We start from the raw sequence: 19,818 nt of genomic DNA on the forward strand, positions 1-19,818 counted from the left end.
CCAGGAGGTCTGTTTCAGTATGTGTCCTCTCCTCCAGAAGGTCTGTTTCAGTATGTGTCCTCTCCTCCAGGAGGTCTGTTCCAGTATGTGTCCTCTCCCAACCCACAGGAGGTCTGTTTCAGTATCAAATCAAATTTATTTTATATAGCCCTTCGTACATCAGCTGATATCTCAAAGTGCTGTACAGAAACCCAGCCTAAAACCCCAAACAGCAAGCAATGCAGGTGAAGAAGCACGGTGGCTAGGAAAAACTCCCTAGAAAGGCCAAAACCTAGGAAGAAACCTAGAGAGGAACCAGGCTATGTGGGGTGGCCAGTCCTCTTCTGGCTGTGCCGGGTGGAGATTATAACAAAACATGGTCAAGATGTTCAAATGTTCATAAATGACCAGCATGGTCGAATAATAATAAGGCAGAATAGTTGAAACTGGAGCAGCAGCACAGTCAGGTGGACTGGGGACAGCAAGGAGTCATCATGTCAGGTATTCCTGGGGCATGGTCCTAGGGCTCAGGTCCTCCGAGAGAGAGAAAGAAAGAGAGAATTAGAGAGAGCATATGTGGGATGGCCAGTCCTCTTCTGGCTGTGCCGGGTGGAGATTATAACAGAACATGGCCAAGATGTTCAAATGTTCATAAATGATCAGCATGGTCGAATAATAATAAGGCAGAACAGTTGAAACTGGAGCAGCAGCACAGCCAGGTGGACTGGGGACAGCAAGGAGTCATCATGTCAGGTAGTCCTGGGGCATGGTCCTAGGGCTCAGGTCCTCCGAGAGAGAGAAAGAGAGAAGGAGAGAATTAGAGAACGCACACTTAGATTCACACAGGACACCGAATAGGACAGGAGAAGTACTCCAGATATAACAAACTGACCCTAGCCCCCCGACACATAAACTACTGCAGCATAAATACTGGAGGCTGAGACAGGAGGGGTCAGGAGACACTGTGGCCCACTCCGAGGACACCCCCGGACAGGGCCAAACAGGAAGGATATAACCCCATGTGTGTATGTGTCCTCTCCTCCAGGAGGTCTGTTTCAGAATGTGTCCTCTCCCAGGTGGTCTGTTTCAGTGTGTCCTCTCCCCCAGGTGGTCTGTTACAGTATGTGTCCTCTCCCCCAGGTGGTCTGTTTCAGTATGTGTCCTCTCCCCCAAGGGGTCTATTTCAGTATGTGTCCTCTCCCCCAGGGGGTCTGTTTCAGTATATGTCCTCTCCCCCAGGTGGTCTGTTTCAGTATGTGTCCTCTCCCCCAGGTGGTCTGTTTCAGTATGTGGCCTCTCCCACAGGTGGTCTGTTTCAGTATGTGTCCTCTCCCCCAGGTGGTCTGTTTCAGTATGTGTCCTCTCCCCCAGGTGGTCTGTTTCAGTATGTATCTTCTCCCAGGTGGTCTGTTTTAGTATGTGTCCTCTCTCCCAGGTGGTTTGTTTCAGTATGTGTCCTCTCCCCCAGGTGGTCTGTTTCAGTATGTGTCCTCTCCCAGGTAGTCTGTTTCAGTATGTGTCCTCTCCCCCAGGTGGTCTGTTTCAGTATGTGGCCTCTCCCACAGGTGGTCTGTTTCAGTATGTGTCATCTCCCCCAAGGGTATGTTTCAGTATGTGTTCTCTCCCCCAGGTGGTCTGTTTCAGTATGTGTCCTCTCCCCCAGGTGGTCTGTTTCAGATTGTGTTCTCTCCCCCAGGTGGTCTGTTTCAGTGTGTGTCCTCTCCCCCAGGTGGTCTGTTTCAGTATGTGTCCTCTCCCCCAGGTGGTCTGTTTCAGTATGTGGCCTCTCCCACAGGTGGTCTGTTTCAGTATGTGTCCTCTCCCCCAGGTGGTCTGTTTCAGTATGTGTCCTCTCCCCCAGGTGGTCTGTTTCAGTATGTGTCCTCTCCTCCAGGTGGTCTGTTTCAGTATGTGTCCTCTCCTCCAGGTGGTCTGTTTCAGTATGTTTCATCTCCCCCAGGTGGTCTGTTTCAGTATGTGTCCTCTCCCAACCCACAGGTGGTCTGTTTCAGTATGTGTCCTCTCTCCCAGGTGGTCTGTTTCAGTATGCGTTCTCTCCCCTAGGGGGTCTGTTTCAGTATCTGTCCTCACCTTCAGGTGGTCTGTTTCAGTATGTGTCCTCTCCCACACCACAGGTGGTCTGTTTCAGTATGTGTCCTCTCCCATTTGGTCTGTTTCAGTATCTGTCCTCTCCCCCAGGTGGTCTGTTTCAGTATTTGTCCTTTCCTCCAGGTGGTCTGTTTCAGTATGTGTCCTCTCCTCCAGGTGGTCTGTTTCAGTATGTGTCCTCTCCCACACCACAGGTGGTCTGTTTCAGTATGTGTCCTCTCCCCCAGGGGTATGTTTCAGTATGTGTTCTCTGCCAACCCACAGGTGGTCTGTTTCAGTATATGTCCTCTCTCCCAGGTGGTCTGTTTCAGTATGTGTCCTTTCCTCCAGGTGGTCTGTTTCAGTATGTGTCCTCTCCTCCAGGTGGTCTGTTTCAGTATTTGTCCTCTCCCCTAGGTGGTCTGTTTTCGTAGATGTCATCTCCCCCAGGTGGTCTGTTTCCTTTTGTGTCCTCTCCTCCAGGAGGTCTGTTTCAGTATGTGTCCTCTCCTCCAGGAGGTCTGTTTCAGTATGTGTCCTCTCCTCCAGAAGGTCTGTTTCAGTATGTGTCCTCTCCTCCAGGAGGTCTGTTCCAGTATGTGTCCTCTCCCAACCCACAGGAGGTCTGTTTCAGTATGTGTCCTCTCCTCCAGGAGGTCTGTTTCAGAATGTGTCCTCTCCCAGGTGGTCTGTTTCAGTGTGTCCTCTCCCCCAGGTGGTCTGTTACAGTATGTGTCCTCTCCCCCAGGTGGTCTGTTTCAGTATGTGTCCTCTCCCCCAAGGGGTCTATTTCAGTATGTGTCCTCTCCCCCAGGGGGTCTGTTTCAGTATATGTCCTCTCCCCCAGGTGGTCTGTTTCAGTATGTGTCCTCTCCCCCAGGTGGTCTGTTTCAGTATGTGGCCTCTCCCACAGGTGGTCTGTTTCAGTATGTGTCCTCTCCCCCAGGTGGTCTGTTTCAGTATGTGTCCTCTCCCCCAGGTGGTCTGTTTCAGTATGTATCTTCTCCCAGGTGGTCTGTTTTAGTATGTGTCCTCTCTCCCAGGTGGTTTGTTTCAGTATGTGTCCTCTCCCCCAGGTGGTCTGTTTCAGTATGTGTCCTCTCCCAGGTAGTCTGTTTCAGTATGTGTCCTCTCCCCCAGGTGGTCTGTTTCAGTATGTGGCCTCTCCCACAGGTGGTCTGTTTCAGTATGTGTCATCTCCCCCAAGGGTATGTTTCAGTATGTGTTCTCTCCCCCAGGTGGTCTGTTTCAGTATGTGTCCTCTCCCCCAGGTGGTCTGTTTCAGATTGTGTTCTCTCCCCCAGGTGGTCTGTTTCAGTGTGTGTCCTCTCCCCCAGGTGGTCTGTTTCAGTATGTGTCCTCTCCCCCAGGTGGTCTGTTTCAGTATGTGGCCTCTCCCACAGGTGGTCTGTTTCAGTATGTGTCCTCTCCCCCAGGTGGTCTGTTTCAGTATGTGTCCTCTCCCCCAGGTGGTCTGTTTCAGTATGTGTCCTCTCCTCCAGGTGGTCTGTTTCAGTATGTGTCCTCTCCTCCAGGTGGTCTGTTTCAGTATGTTTCATCTCCCCCAGGTGGTCTGTTTCAGTATGTGTCCTCTCCCAACCCACAGGTGGTCTGTTTCAGTATGTGTCCTCTCTCCCAGGTGGTCTGTTTCAGTATGCGTTCTCTCCCCTAGGGGGTCTGTTTCAGTATCTGTCCTCACCTTCAGGTGGTCTGTTTCAGTATGTGTCCTCTCCCACACCACAGGTGGTCTGTTTCAGTATGTGTCCTCTCCCATTTGGTCTGTTTCAGTATCTGTCCTCTCCCCCAGGTGGTCTGTTTCAGTATGTGTCCTCACCCCCAGGTGGTCTGTTTCAGTATTTGTCCTTTCCTCCAGGTGGTCTGTTTCAGTATGTGTCCTCTCCTCCAGGTGGTCTGTTTCAGTATGTGTCCTCTCCCACACCACAGGTGGTCTGTTTCAGTATGTGTCCTCTCCCCCAGGGGTATGTTTCAGTATGTGTTCTCTGCCAACCCACAGGTGGTCTGTTTCAGTATATGTCCTCTCTCCCAGGTGGTCTGTTTCAGTATGTGTCCTCTCCTCCAGGTGGTCTGTTTCAGTATTTGTCCTCTCCCCTAGGTGGTCTGTTTTCGTAGATGTCATCTCCCCCAGGTGGTCTGTTTCCTTTTGTGTCCTCTCCTCCAGGAGGTCTGTTTCAGTATGTGTCCTCTCCTCCAGGAGGTCTGTTTCAGTATGTGTCCTCTCCTCCAGAAGGTCTGTTTCAGTATGTGTCCTCTCCTCCAGGAGGTCTGTTCCAGTATGTGTCCTCTCCCAACCCACAGGAGGTCTGTTTCAGTATGTGTCCTCTCCTCCAGGAGGTCTGTTTCAGAATGTGTCCTCTCCCAGGTGGTCTGTTTCAGTGTGTCCTCTCCCCCAGGTGGTCTGTTACAGTATGTGTCCTCTCCCCCAGGTGGTCTGTTTCAGTATGTGTCCTCTCCCCCAAGGGGTCTATTTCAGTATGTGTCCTCTCCCCCAGGGGGTCTGTTTCAGTATATGTCCTCTCCCCCAGGTGGTCTGTTTCAGTATGTGTCCTCTCCCCCAGGTGGTCTGTTTCAGTATGTGGCCTCTCCCACAGGTGGTCTGTTTCAGTATGTGTCCTCTCCCCCAGGTGGTCTGTTTCAGTATGTGTCCTCTCCCCCAGGTGGTCTGTTTCAGTATGTATCTTCTCCCAGGTGGTCTGTTTTAGTATGTGTCCTCTCTCCCAGGTGGTTTGTTTCAGTATGTGTCCTCTCCCCCAGGTGGTCTGTTTCAGTATGTGTCCTCTCCCAGGTAGTCTGTTTCAGTATGTGTCCTCTCCCCCAGGTGGTCTGTTTCAGTATGTGGCCTCTCCCACAGGTGGTCTGTTTCAGTATGTGTCATCTCCCCCAAGGGTATGTTTCAGTATGTGTTCTCTCCCCCAGGTGGTCTGTTTCAGTATGTGTCCTCTCCCCCAGGTGGTCTGTTTCAGATTGTGTTCTCTCCCCCAGGTGGTCTGTTTCAGTGTGTGTCCTCTCCCCCAGGTGGTCTGTTTCAGTATGTGTCCTCTCCCCCAGGTGGTCTGTTTCAGTATGTGTCCTCTCCCCCAGGTGGTCTGTTTCCGTGTGTGTCCTCTCCCCCAGGTGGTCTGTTTCAGTATGTGTCCTCTCCCCCAGGTGGTCTGTTTCAGTATGTGTCCTCTCCCCCAGGTGGTCTGTTTCAGTATGTGTCCTCTCCCCCAGGTGGTCTGTTTCAGTATGTGTCCTCTCCCCCAGGTGGTCTGTTTCAGTATGTGTCCTCTCCCCCAGGTGGACTGTTTCAGTATGTGGCCTCTCCCACAGGTGGTCTGTTTCAGTATGTGTCCTCTCCCCCAGGTGGTCTGTTTCAGTATGTGTCCTCTCCCCCAGGTGGTCTGTTTCAGTATGTGTCCTTACCCCCAGGTGGTCTGTTTCAGTATGTGTCCTCTCCTTCAGGTGGTCAGTTTCAGTATGCGTTCTCTCCCCTAGGGGGTCTGTTTCAGTACGTGTCCTCACCTTCAGGTGGTCTGTTTCAGTATGTGTCCTCTCCTCCAGGTGGTCTGTTTCAGTATGTGTCCTCTCCCCCAGGGGGTCTGTTTCAGTATGTGTCCTCTCCCCCAGGGGGTCTGTTTCAGTATGTGTCCTCTCCCCCAGGGGGTCTGTTTCAGTATATGTCCTCTCCCCCAGGGGGTCTGTTTCAGTAAGTGTCCTCTCTCCCAGGTGGTCTGTTTCAGTATGTGTCCTCTCCTCCAGGTGGTCTGTTTCAGTATGTGTCCTCTCCCCCAGGTGGTCTGTTTCAGTATGTGTCCTCACCCCCAGGTGGTCTGTTTCAGTATGTGTCCTCTCCTTCAGGTGGTCAGTTTCAGTATGCGTTCTCTCCCCTAGGGGGTCTGTTTCAGTATGTGTCCTCACCTTCAGGTGGTCTGTTTCAGTATGTGTCCTCTCCTCCAGGTGGTCTGTTTCAGTATGTGTCCTCTCCCCCAGGTGGACTGTTTCAGTATGTGGCCTCTCCCACAGGTGGTCTGTTTCAGTATGTGTCCTCTCCCCCAGGTGGTCTGTTTAAGTATGTGTCCTCTCCCCCAGGTGGTCTGTTTCAGTATGTGTCCTCACCCCCAGGTGGTCTGTTTCAGTATGTGTCCTCTCCTTCAGGTGGTCAGTTTCAGTATGCGTTCTCTCCCCTAGGGGGTCTGTTTCAGTATGTGTCCTCACCTTCAGGTGGTCTGTTTCAGTATGTGTCCTCTCCTCCAGGTGGTCTGTTTCAGTATGTGTCCTCTCCTCCAGGTGGTCTGTTTCAGTATGTTTCATCTCCCCCAGGTGGTCTGTTTCAGTATGTGTCCTCTCCCAACCCACAGGTGGTCTGTTTCAGTATGTGTCCTCTCTCCCAGGTGGTCTGTTTCAGTATGCGTTCTCTCCCCTAGGGGGTCTGTTTCAGTATGTGTCCTCACCTTCAGGTGGTCTGTTTCAGTATGTGTCCTCTCCCACACCACAGGTGGTCTGTTTCAGTATGTGTCCTCTCCCATTTGGTCTGTTTCAGTATCTGTCCTCTCCCCCAGGTGGTCTGTTTCAGTATGTGTCCTCTCCCCCAGGTGGTCTGTTTCAGTATTTGTCCTTTCCTCCAGGTGGTCTGTTTCAGTATGTGTCCTCTCCTCCAGGTGGTATGTTTCAGTATGTGTCGTCTCCCACACCACAGGTGGTCTGTTTCAGTATGTGTCCTCTCTCCCAGGTGGTCTGTTTCAGTATGTGTCCTTTCCTCCAGGTGGTCTGTTTCAGTATGTGTCCTCTCCTCCAGGTGGTCTGTTTCAGTATTTGTCCTCTCCCCTAGGTGGTCTGTTTTCGTAGATGTCATCTCCCCCAGGTGGTCTGTTTCCTTTTGTGTCCTCTCCTCCAGGAGGTCTGTTTCAGTATGTGTCCTCTCCTCCAGGAGGTCTGTTTCAGTATGTGTCCTCTCCTCCAGAAGGTCTGTTTCAGTATGTGTCCTCTCCTCCAGGAGGTCTGTTCCAGTATGTGTCCTCTCCCAACCCACAGGAGGTCTGTTTCAGTGTGTCCTCTCTCCCAGGGGCATGTTTCAGTATGTGTCCTCTCCCAGGTGGTCTGTTTCAGTGTGTCCTCTCCCCCAGGTGGTCTGTTACAGTATGTGTCCTCTCCCCCAGGTGGTCTGTTTCAGTATGTGTCCTCTCCCAACCCACAGGTGGTCTGTTTCAGTATGTGTCCTCTCCGAGGTGGTCTGTTTCAGTGTGTCCTCTCCCCCAGGTGGTCTGTTTCAGTATGTGTCCTCTCCCCCAGGTGGTCTGTTTCAGTATGTGTTCTTTCCCCCAGGTGGTCTGTTTCGATACGTGTCGGGGGCCAACTACTTTGGTGAAATTGTGGAGTGGTTTGGCTACGCCATGGCAACCTGGTCGCTGACTACCTTCTCCTTTGCCTTCTGCAGTATGTGCTTTATTGGACGACGGGCAGTCCACCATCACAGGTACACGAGGCAGACGTAATCTATACAGGCTACAGCACCATAATCTATACAGGCTACAGCACCATAATCTATACAGGCTACAGCACCATAATCTATACAGGCTACAGCACCGTAATCTATACAGGCTACAGCACCATAATCTACACAATCTACACTATTATCATTGGGTTTACTTGATAGCTACCTACACAAATAGCTAGCTAGAACAAAGTGTTAATAAGATAAATTCATTTAAAAAGGATTAAAAGCAATACAAATAAGTTATCCAGTACACCATAATCTATACAGGCTACAGCACCATAATCTATACAGGCTCTAACACTAGATCACCATAATCTATACAGGCTACAGCACCATAATCTATACAGGCTACAGCACCATAATCTATACAGGCTCTAACACTAGATCACCATAATCTATACAGGTTACAACAACATAATCTATACAGGCTCTAACACTAGATCACCATAATCTATACAGATTACAACAACATAATCTATACAGGCTCTAACACTAGATCACCATAATCTATACAGGTTACAGCACCATAATCTATACAGGCTACAGCACCATAATCTATACAGGCTACAACACCATAATCTATACAGGCTACAGCACCATAATCTTTACAGGCTACAGCACCATAATCTATACAGGTTACAGCACCATAATCTATACAGGCTACAGCACCATAATCTATACAGGCTACAGCACCATAATCTATACAGCCTACAGCACCATAATCTATACAGGCTACAGCACCATAATCTATACAGGTTACAGCACCATAATCTATACAGGCTACAGCACCATAATCTATACAGGCTACAGCACCATAATCTATACAGGCTACAGCACCATAATCTATACAGGCTACAGCACCATAATCTATACAGGCTACAACACCATAATCTATACAGGCTCAAACATTAGATCACCATAATCTATACAGGCTACAGCACCATAATCTATACAGGCTACAGCACCATAATCTATACAGGCTACAGCACCATAATCTATACAGGCTACAGCACCATAATCTATACAGGCTACAGCACCATAATCTATACAGGTTACAACACCATAATCTATACAGGCTACAGCACCATAATCTATACAGGCTACAGCACCATAATCTATACAGGCTACAGCACCATAATCTATACAGGCTACAGCACCATAATCTATACAGGCTACAGCACCGTAATCTATACAGGCTACAGCACCGTAATCTATACAGGCTACAGCACCATAATCTATACAGGCTACAGCACCATAATCTATACAGGCTACAGCACCATAATCTATACAGGCTACAGCACCATAATCTATACAGGCTACAACACCATAATCTATACAGGCTCAAACATTAGATCACCATAATCTATACAGGCTACAGCACCATAATCTATACAGGCTACAGCACCATAATCTATACAGGCTACAGCACCATAATCTATACAGGCTACAGCACCATAATCTATACAGGCTACAGCACCATAATCTATACAGGCTACAGCACCATAATCTATACAGGTTACAACACCATAATCTATACAGGCTACAGCACCATAATCTATACAGGCTACAGCACCATAATCTATACAGGCTACAGCACCATAATCTATACAGGCTACAGCACCATAATCTATACAGGCTACAGCACCGTAATCTATACAGGCTACAGCACCATAATCTACACAGGCTACAGCACCATAATCTATACAGGCTACAGCACCATAATCTATACAGGCTACAGCACCATAATCTATACAGGCTACAGCACCATAATCTATACAGGCTACAACACCATAATCTATACAGGCTCAAACATTAGATCACCATAATCTATACAGGCTACAGCACCATAATCTATACAGGCTACAGCACCATAATCTATACAGGCTACAGCACCATAATCTATACAGGCTACAGCACCATAATCTATACAGGCTACAGCACCATAATCTATACAGGCTACAGCACCATAATCTATACAGGCTACAGCACCATAATCTATACAGGCTACAGCACCATAATCTATACAGGTTATAGCATTACAAATAGCATCCTATTCAATATGTGGTCCTCTGGTCAAACGTAGTGCAGTACTTTATGTAAGGAATAGTGTGCCATTTGGGACGAAGTCCAGATATGATCAAATTAGCTGTAGATAGACAATAGAGATCTACCTAGATATCTACATATAGACAATAGAGATCTACCTAGATATCTACATATAGAGATCTAGCTAGATATCTACATATAGACAATAGAGATCTACCTAGATATCTACATATAGACAGTAGAGATCTACCTAGATATCTACATATAGACAGTAGAGATCTACCTAGATATCTACATATAGACAATAGAGATCTACCTAGATATCTACATATAGACAATAGAGATCTACCTAGATATCTACATATAGACAGTAGAGATCTACCTAGATATCTACATATAGACAGTAGAGATCTACCTAGATATCTACATATAGACAATAGAGATCTACCTAGATATCTACATATAGACAATAGAGATCTACCTAGATATCTACATATAGACAATAGAGATCTACCTAGATATCTACATATAGACAGTAGAGATCTACCTAGATATCTACATATAGACAATAGAGATCTACCTAGATATCTACATATAGACAGTAGAGATCTACCTAGATATCTACATATAGACAGTAGAGATTTACCTAGATATCTACATATAGACAATAGAGATCTAGCTAGATATCTACATATAGACAATAGAGATCTACCTAGATATCTACATATAGACAATAGAGATCTACCTAGATATCTACATATAGACAGTAGAGATCTACCTAGTTATCTACATATAGACAATAGAGATCTACCTAGTTATCTACATATAGACAGTAGAGATCTACCTAGTTATCTACATATAGACAATAGAGATCTACCTAGATATCTACATATAGACAGTAGAGATCTACCGAGATATCTACATATAGACAATAGAGATCTAGCTAGATATCTACATATAGACAATAGAGATTTACCTAGATATCTACATATAGACAATAGAGATCTACCTAGATATCTACATGTAGACAATAGAGATCTACCTAGATATCTACATATAGACAGTAGAGATCTACCTAGTTATCTACATATAGACAGTAGATCATCTCATAAAAGATGGTGCTGGAGTGGGTGGCTGCGGTCTTATCGGCTCTTAACCAACCACGCTATTTTGTTAATACATAATGTTTTGTACTTATTTTATACATCATGTTGCTGCTATCGTCTCTTATGACCGAAAAGACCTTCTGGACATCAGAACTGTGATTACTCACCTCAGATTAGAATAATAGTTTTTCTTTAATGAGTCGGACGGGAGGGAGGTACTACAGACACCCGACCAGACCCAGATCCCCAGCATTTCCTGGAGAAGGAAACTGAGATTTTGCGGGAAAAGATCAGGGTGCCTTGTGAGGATCAGGAGACGAGTGGCTAATCTGCCCTTGCCTTCCGTCCTGCTCGGTAACGTTCAATCGCTGGAAAATAAATGGGATGAACTGAAAGCACGTATATCCTACCAGCAGGACATTAAAAACTGTAATATCTTGTGTTTCACTGATTCGTGGCTGAACGACGACATTAAGAACATACAGCTGGCGGGTTATACACTCTATCGGCAGGACAGAACAGCAGCCTCTGGGCGTGGGCCTTTGCATATACAGTATATCACAAAAGTGAGTACACCCCTCACATTTTTGTAAATATTTGAGAGTATCTTTTCATGTGACAACACTGAAGAAATGACACTTTGATACAATGTAAAGTAGTGAGTGTACAGCTTGTATAACAGTGTACATTTGCTGTTCCCTCAAAATAACTCAACACACAGACATTAATGTCTAAACTGCTGACAACAAAAGTGAGTACACCCCTTAGTGAAAATGTCCAAATTGGGCCCAATTAGCCATTTTCCCTCCCCGGTGTAAGTCTAGGTCCAAGAGGCTTCTGAACAAGTTTCTACTCCCAGTCATGAGACTCCAGAACACCTAATCAAATGGCTACCCAGCAATGCCCTACCCTCTTCTACGCTGCTGCTACTCTCTGTTATTATCTATATTTATATATATATATATATATATATAGTCACTTTAATAACTCTACCTACATGTACAGTTGAAGTGGGAAGTTTACATACACCTTTACCAAATATATTTAAACTCAGTTTTTCACAATTCCTGACATATAATCCTAGTAAAAATTCCCTGTCTTAGGTCAGTTAGGATCACCACTTTATTTTAAGAATGTGAAATGTCAGAATAATAGTAGAGAGAGAAAATGATTTATTTAGGCTTTTATTTCTTTCATCACATTCCCAGTGGGTCTGAAGTTTACATATACTCAATTAGTATTCGGCAGCATTGCCTTTAAATTGTTTAACTTGGGTCAAACGTTTCAGGTAGCCTTCCACAAGCTTCCCACAATAAGTTGGGTGAATTATGGCCCATTCTTCCTGACAGAGCTGGTGTAACTGATTCAGGTTTGTAGGCCTCCTTGATCGCACACGCCTTTTCAGTTCTGCCCACAAATGTTCTATAGGATTGAGGTCAGGGCTTTGTGATGGCACAGTCAACTTAGTGTATGTAAACTTCTGACCCACTGAAATTGTGTACTGTAACACCCTGTATATAGCCTCCACATTGACTCTGTACCGTAACACCCTGTATATAGCCTCCACCTTGACTCTGTACCGTAACACCCTGTATATAGCCTCCACATTGACTCTGTACCGTAACACCCTGTATATAGCCTCCACCTTGACTCTGTACCGTAACACCCTGTATATAGCCTCCACATTGACTCTATACCGGTACCCCCTGTATGTAGCCTCCACATTGACTCTGTACCGTAAAACCCAGTATATAGTCTCCACATTGACTCTGTACCGTAAAGCCATGTATATAGCCTCCACATTGACTCTGTACCGTAACACCCTGTATATAGTCTCCACATTGACTCTGTACCGGTACCCCTTGTATAAAGCCTCCACATTGACTCTGTACCGTAACACCCTGTATATAGCCTCCACATTGACTCTGTACCGTAATACCCTGTATATAGTCTCCACATTGACTCTGTACCGGTACCCCCCTGTATATAACCTCCACATTGACTCTGTACCGGTACCCCCTGTATATAGCCTCCACATTGACTCTGTACCGGTACCCCCCTGTATATAACCTCCACATTGACTCTGTACCGGTACCCCCTGTATATAACCTCCACATTGACTCTGTACCAGTACCCCCTGTATATAGCCTCCACACTGACTCTGTACCAGTACCCCCTTTATATAGTCTCCACATTGACTCTGTACCGTAATACCCTGTATATAGTCTCCACATTGACTCTGTACCGGTACCCCCCTGTATATAACCTCCACATTGACTCTGTACCAGTACCCCCTGTATATAGCCTCCACATTGACTCTGTACTGGTACCCCCTGTATATAGCCTCCACATTGACTCTGTACCGGTACCCCCCTGTATATAACCTCCACATTGACTCTGTACCGGTACCCCCTGTATATAGCCTCCACATTGACTCTGTACCGTAATACCCTGTATATAACCTCCACATTGACTCAGTACCGGTTCCCCCTGTATATAGCCTCCACATTGACTCTGTACCGTAACACCCTGTATATAGTCTCCACATTGACTCTGTACCGTAACACCCTGTATATAGCCTCCACATTGACTCTGTACTGGTACCCCCTGTATATAGTCTCCACAATGACTCAGTACTGGTACCCCCTGTATATAGTCTCCACATTGATTCTGTACCGGTACCCCCTGTATATAGTCTCCACATTGACTCTGTACCGGTACCCCCTGTATATAGCCTCCACATTGACTCTGTACCGGTACCCCCTGTATATAGCCTCCACATTGACTCTGTACCAGTACCCCCTGTATATAGCCTCCACATTGACTCTGTACCGTAATATCCTGTACACAAAGCCTCCACATTGACTCTGTACCGTAACACCCTGTATATAGTCTCCACATTGACTCTGTACCGTAACACCCTGTATATAGTCTCCACATTGACTCTGTACCGGTACCCCCTGTATATAGTCTCCACAATGACTCAGTACTGGTACCCCCTGTATATAGTCTCCACATTGACTCTGTACCGTAACACCCTGTATATAGCCTCCACATTGACTCTGTACCGTAATACCCTGTATATAGCCTCCACATTGACTCTGTACCGTAATACCCTGTATATAGCCTCCACATTGACTCTGTACCGTAATACCCTGTATATAGCCTCCACATTGACTCTGTACCGTAATACCCTGTATATAACCTCCACATTGACTCTGTACCGTAACACCCTGTATATAGCCTCCACATTGACTCTGTACCGTAATACCCTGTATATAGCCTCCACATTGACTCTGTACCGTAATACCCTGTATATAGCCTCCACATTGACTCTGTACCGTAATACCCTGTATATAACCTCCACATTGACTCTGTACCGGTACCCCCTGTATATAGCCTCCACATTGACTCTGTACCGTAATACCCTGTATATAACCTCCACATTGACTCTGTACCGGTACCTCCTGTATATAGTCTCCACATTGACTCAGTACCGGTTCCCCCTGTATATAGCCTCCACATTGACTCAGTACCGGTTCCCCCTGTATATAGCCTCCACATTGACTCTGTACCGGTTCCTCCTGTATATAGCCTCCACATTGACTCTGTACCGTAATACCCTGTATATAGCCTCCACATTGACTCTGTACCGTAATACCCTGTATATAGTCTCCACATTGACTCTGTACTGGTACCCCCTGTATATAGCCTCCACATTGACTCTGTACCGTAATACCCTGTATATAGCCTCCACATTGACTCTGTACCGTAATACCCTGTATATAGTCTCCACATTGACTCTGTACTGGTACCCCCCTGTATATAGCCTCCACATTGACTCTGTACCGTAATACCCTGTATATAGCCTCCACATTGACTCTGTACCGTAATACCCTGTATATAGTCTCCACATTGACTCTGTACTGGTACCCCCTGTATATAGCCTCCACATTGACTCTGTACCGTAATACCCTGTATATAGCCTCCACATTGACTCTGTACTGGTACCCCCTGTATATAGCCTCCACATTGACTCTGTACTGGTACCCCCTGTATATAGCCTCCACATTGACTCTGTACCGTAATACCCTGTATATAGCCTCCACATTGACTCTGTACTGGTACCCCCTGTATATAGCCTCCACATTGACTCTGTACTGGTACCCCCTGTATATAGCCTCCACATTGACTCTGTACCGGTACCCCCTGTATATAGCCTCCACATTGACTCTGTACCGGTACCCCCTGTATATAGTCTCCACATTGACTCTGTACTGGTACCCCCTGTATATAGCCTCCACATTGACTCTGTACCGGTACCCCCTGTATATAGCCTCCACATTGACTCTGTACCGGTACCCCCTGTATATAGTCTCCACATTGACTCTGTACTGGTACCCCCTGTATATAGCCTCCACATTGACTCTGTACTGGTACCCCCTGTATATAGCCTCCACATTGACTCTGTACTGGTACCCCCTGTATATAGTCTCCACATTGACTCTGTACTGGTACCCCCTGTATATAGCCTCCACATTGACTCTGTACTGGTACCCCCTGTATATAGCCTCCACATTGACTCTGTACTGGTACCCCCTGTATATAGCCTCCACATTGACTCTGTACTGGTACCCCCTGTATATAGTCTCCACATTGACTCTGTACTGGTACCCCCTGTATATAGCCTCCACATTGACTCTGTACTGGTACCCCCTGTATATAGCCTCCACATTGACTCTGTACTGGTACCCCCTGTATATAGCCTCCACATTGACTCTGTACTGGTACCCCCTGTATATAGCCTCCACATTGACTCTGTACTGGTACCCCCTGTATATAGCCTCCACATTGACTCTGTACTGGTACCCCCTGTATATAGCCTCCACATTGACTCTGTACTGGTACCCCCTGTATATAGCCTCCACATTGACTCTGTACCAGTACCCCCTGTATATAGCCTCCACATTGACTCTGTACCGGTACCCCCTGTATATAGCCTCCACATTGACTCTGTACCGGTACCCCCTGTATATAGCCTCCACATTGACTCTGTACCGGTACCCCCTGTATATAGTCTCCACATTGACTCTGTACTGGTACCCCCTGTATATAGCCTCCACATTGACTCTGTACTGGTACCCCCTGTATATAGCCTCCACATTGACTCTGTACCAGTACCCCCTGTATATAGCCTCCACATTGACTCTGTACCGGTACCCCCTGTATATAGCCTCCACATTGACTCTGTACTGGTACCCCCTGTATATAGCCTCCACATTGACTCTGTACCGTAATACCCTGTATATAACCTCCACATTGACTCTGTACTGGTACCCCCTGTATATAGCCTCCACATTGACTCTGTACTGGTACCCCCTGTATATAGCCTCCACATTGACTCTGTACCGTAATACCCTGTATATAACCTCCACATTGACTCTGTACTGGTACCCCCTGTATATAGCCTCCACATTGACTCTGTACCAGTACCCCCTGTATATAGTCTCCACATTGACTCTGTACTGGTACCCCCTGTATATAGCCTCCACATTGACTCTGTACCAGTACCCCCTGTATATAGCCTCCACATTGACTCTGTACCGGTACCCCCTGTTTATAGCCTCCACATTGACTCTGTACCGTAATACCCTGTATATAGCCTCCACATTGACTCTGTACTGGTACCCCCTGTATATAGCCTCCACATTGACTCTGTACTGGTACCCCCTGTATATAGCCTCCACATTGACTCTGTACTGGTACCCCCTGTATATAGCCTCCACATTGACTCTGTACTGGTACCCCCTGTAAATAGTCTCCACATTGACTCTGTACCAGTACCCCCTGTATATAGCCTCCACATTGACTCTGTACTGGTACCCCCTGTATATAGCCTCCACATTGACTCTGTACTGGTACCCCCTGTATATAGCCTCCACATTGACTCTCTACCAGTACCCCCTGTATATAGTCTCCACATTGACTCTGTACCGGTACCCCCTGTTTATAGCCTCCACATTGACTCTGTACCGTAATACCCTGTATATAGCCTCCACATTGACTCTGTACTGGTACCCCCTGTATATAGCCTCCACATTGACTCTGTACTGGTACCCCCTGTATATAGCCTCCACATTAACTCTGTACTGGTACCCCCTGTATATAGCCTCCACATTGACTCTGTACTGGTACCCCCTGTATATAGCCTCCACATTGACTCTGTACTGGTACCCCCTGTATATAGTCTCCACATTGACTCTGTACTGGTACCCCCTGTATATAGCCTCCACATTGACTCTGTACTGGTACCCCCTGTATATAGCCTCCACATTGACTCTGTACTGGTACCCCCTGTATATAGCCTCCACATTGACTCTGTACTGGTACCCCCTGTATATAGCCTCCACATTGACTCTGTACCGTAATACCCTGTATATAGCCTCCACATTGACTCTGTACTGGTACCCCCTGTATATAGTCTCCACATTGACTCTGTACTGGTATCCCTGTATATAGCCTCCACATTGACTCTGTACTGGTACCCCCTGTATATAGCCTCCACATTGACTCTGTACTGGTACCCCCTGTGTATAGCCTCCACATTGACTCTGTACTGGTACCCCCTGTATATAGCCTCCACATTGACTCTGTACTGGTACCCCCTGTATATAGCCTCCACATTGACTCTGTACCGTAATACCCTGTATATAGCCTCCACATTGACTCTGTACTGGTACCCCCTGTATATAGCCTCCACATTGACTCTGTACTGGTACCCCCTGTATATAGCCTCCACATTGACTCTGTACTGGTACCCCCTGTATATAGCCTCCACATTGACTCTGTACTGGTACCCCCTGTATATAGTCTCCACATTGACTCTGTACCGGTACCCCCTGTATATAGCCTCCACATTGACTCTGTACCGTAATACCCTGTATATAGTCTCCACATTGACTCTGTACTGGTACCCCCTGTATATAGCCTCCACATTGACTCTGTACTGGTACCCCCTGTATATAGCCTCCACATTGACTCTGTACCGTAATACCCTGTATATAGTCTCCACATTGACTCTGTACTGGTACCCTCTGTATATAGACTCCACATTGACTCTGTACTGGTACCCCCTGTATATAGCCTCCACATTGACTCTGTACCGGTACCCCCTGTATATAGCCTCCACATTGACTCTGTACCGTAATACCCTGTATATAGTCTCCACATTGACTCTGTACCGTAACACCCTGTATATAGACTCCACATTGACTCTGTACTGGTACCCCCTGTATATAGCCTCCACATTGACTCTGTACTGGTACCCTCTGTATATAGCCTCCACATTGACTCTGTACCGTAATACCCTGTATATAGCCTCCACATTGACTCTGTACCGTAATACCCTGTATATAGCCTCCACATTGACTCTGTACCGTAATACCCTGTATATAGCCTCCACATTGACTCTGTACCGTAACACCCTGTATATAACCTCCACATTGACTCTGTACCGTAATACCCTGTATATAGCCTCCACATTGACTCTGTACCGTAATACCCTGTATATAGCCTCCACATTGACTCTGTACCGTAACACCCTGTATATAGCCTCCACATTGACTCTGTACCGTAATACCCTGTATATAGCCTCCACATTGACTCTGTACCGTAATACCCTGTATATAGTCTCCACATTGACTCTGTACCGTAACACCCTGTATATAGTCTCCACATTGACTCTGTACCGTAACACCCTGTATATAGTCTCCACATTGACTCTGTACCGTAATACCCTGTATATAACCTCCACATATACTCTGTACCGGTACCCCCTGTATATAGCCTCCACATTGACTCTGTACCGTAATACCCTGTATATAGCCTCCACATTGACTCTGTACTGGTACCCCCTGTATATAGTCTATTGTTATTTACTGCTACTCTTTAATTATTTGTTTTTCTTATCTCTTACTTTTACATTTTTTTGGGGGGGGGGGATATTTTCTTAACTGCATTGTTGGTTAAGGGTTTATAAGTAAGGATTTCATTTTAAGGTCTACACCTGTTGTATTCGTGACAAATGAACTTTGATTTGATTTCGATGACATAACCTAGATATCTACATATAGACTGTAGAGATCTACCTAGTTGTTGATGCTTGACCAACCTATGGGGGCCTTGTACGCCCATCCTGGTCTCGCAAGCTTACATTGGGTTTCGCTACACAATGACGAGGTCAGAATGGAGGACCAGGCTAAACCTATGGTAGACATTAGACAAAATCTGTGGCTGTACATTTATTCATGATCCTTGTCCTCTCCCTCTGTCACAGGTACTACCATGAGACATTCCATGACTACCCCAGGTCACGGAAAGCTCTGATTCCATTCATCTTCTAAAGAACAGATGAAGCTCCTGCATTCCAACCATAGGACTGGGAGACCCCAAACAAGCTCTTTAGATCAGGCTTGCATTCCAAACAGCATCCTATTCCCCATATGGTCCTCTGTTCAAACGTAGTGCATTACTTTATGTTGGGAATAGTGTGCCATTTGGGACAAAGTCCAGATATGATCAGATGACCTGCATATAGACAGTAGAGATCTACATATAGACAGTATTTATCTAGCTAGATATCTACATATAGACAGAGAGATCTAGCTGATATCTTCATATAGACAGTATTTATCTACCTAGATATCTAGATATCTACATATAGACAGTAGAGATCTACCTAGATATCTACATATAGACAGTAGAGATCTACATATAGACAGTAGCACACAGACCCCACAGAGCCCCAGGACAGCAACACAATTAGACCCAACCAAATCATGAGAAAAACAAAAAAAGAATTACTTGACACACTGGAAAGAATTTTCAAAAAAACTGAGCAAACTAGAATGCTATTTGGCCCTAAACAGAGAGTACACAGTGGCAGAATACCTGACCACTGTGACTGACCTAAAATTAAAATCTTTGACTATGTACAGACTCAGTGAGCCTTACTATTTAGAAAGGCCACCGAAGGCAGACCTGGCTTTCAAGAGAAGACAAGCTATGTGCTCACCGCCCACAAAATGAGGTGGAAACTGAGCTGCA

The 19,818-nt window shown here is 46.3% G+C and overlaps 1 protein-coding gene across 2 annotated transcripts in view; it reads left to right on the forward strand.

The window, feature by feature from the left end:
* Window positions 1-19,563, forward strand: part of LOC110492798 (3-oxo-5-alpha-steroid 4-dehydrogenase 2-like) — a 64,286-nt gene extending 44,723 nt beyond the window's left edge. For both annotated transcript variants that reach the window (XM_036945969.1, XM_036945970.1), the window contains 2 exons: window positions 7,390-7,540; window positions 19,049-19,563. In XM_036945969.1, coding sequence (XP_036801864.1) covers window positions 7,390-7,540; window positions 19,049-19,115 — 218 coding nt within the window. In that variant the 3' untranslated portion in view covers window positions 19,116-19,563. The remainder of the gene's footprint in view (window positions 1-7,389; window positions 7,541-19,048) is intronic.
* The last annotated feature ends 255 nt before the right edge of the window (window positions 19,564-19,818 follow it).

Source organism: Oncorhynchus mykiss, chromosome 16 (genome assembly GCF_013265735.2).
Source record: "Oncorhynchus mykiss isolate Arlee chromosome 16, USDA_OmykA_1.1, whole genome shotgun sequence".
Classification (NCBI taxonomy): Eukaryota; Metazoa; Chordata; class Actinopteri; order Salmoniformes; family Salmonidae; genus Oncorhynchus; species Oncorhynchus mykiss.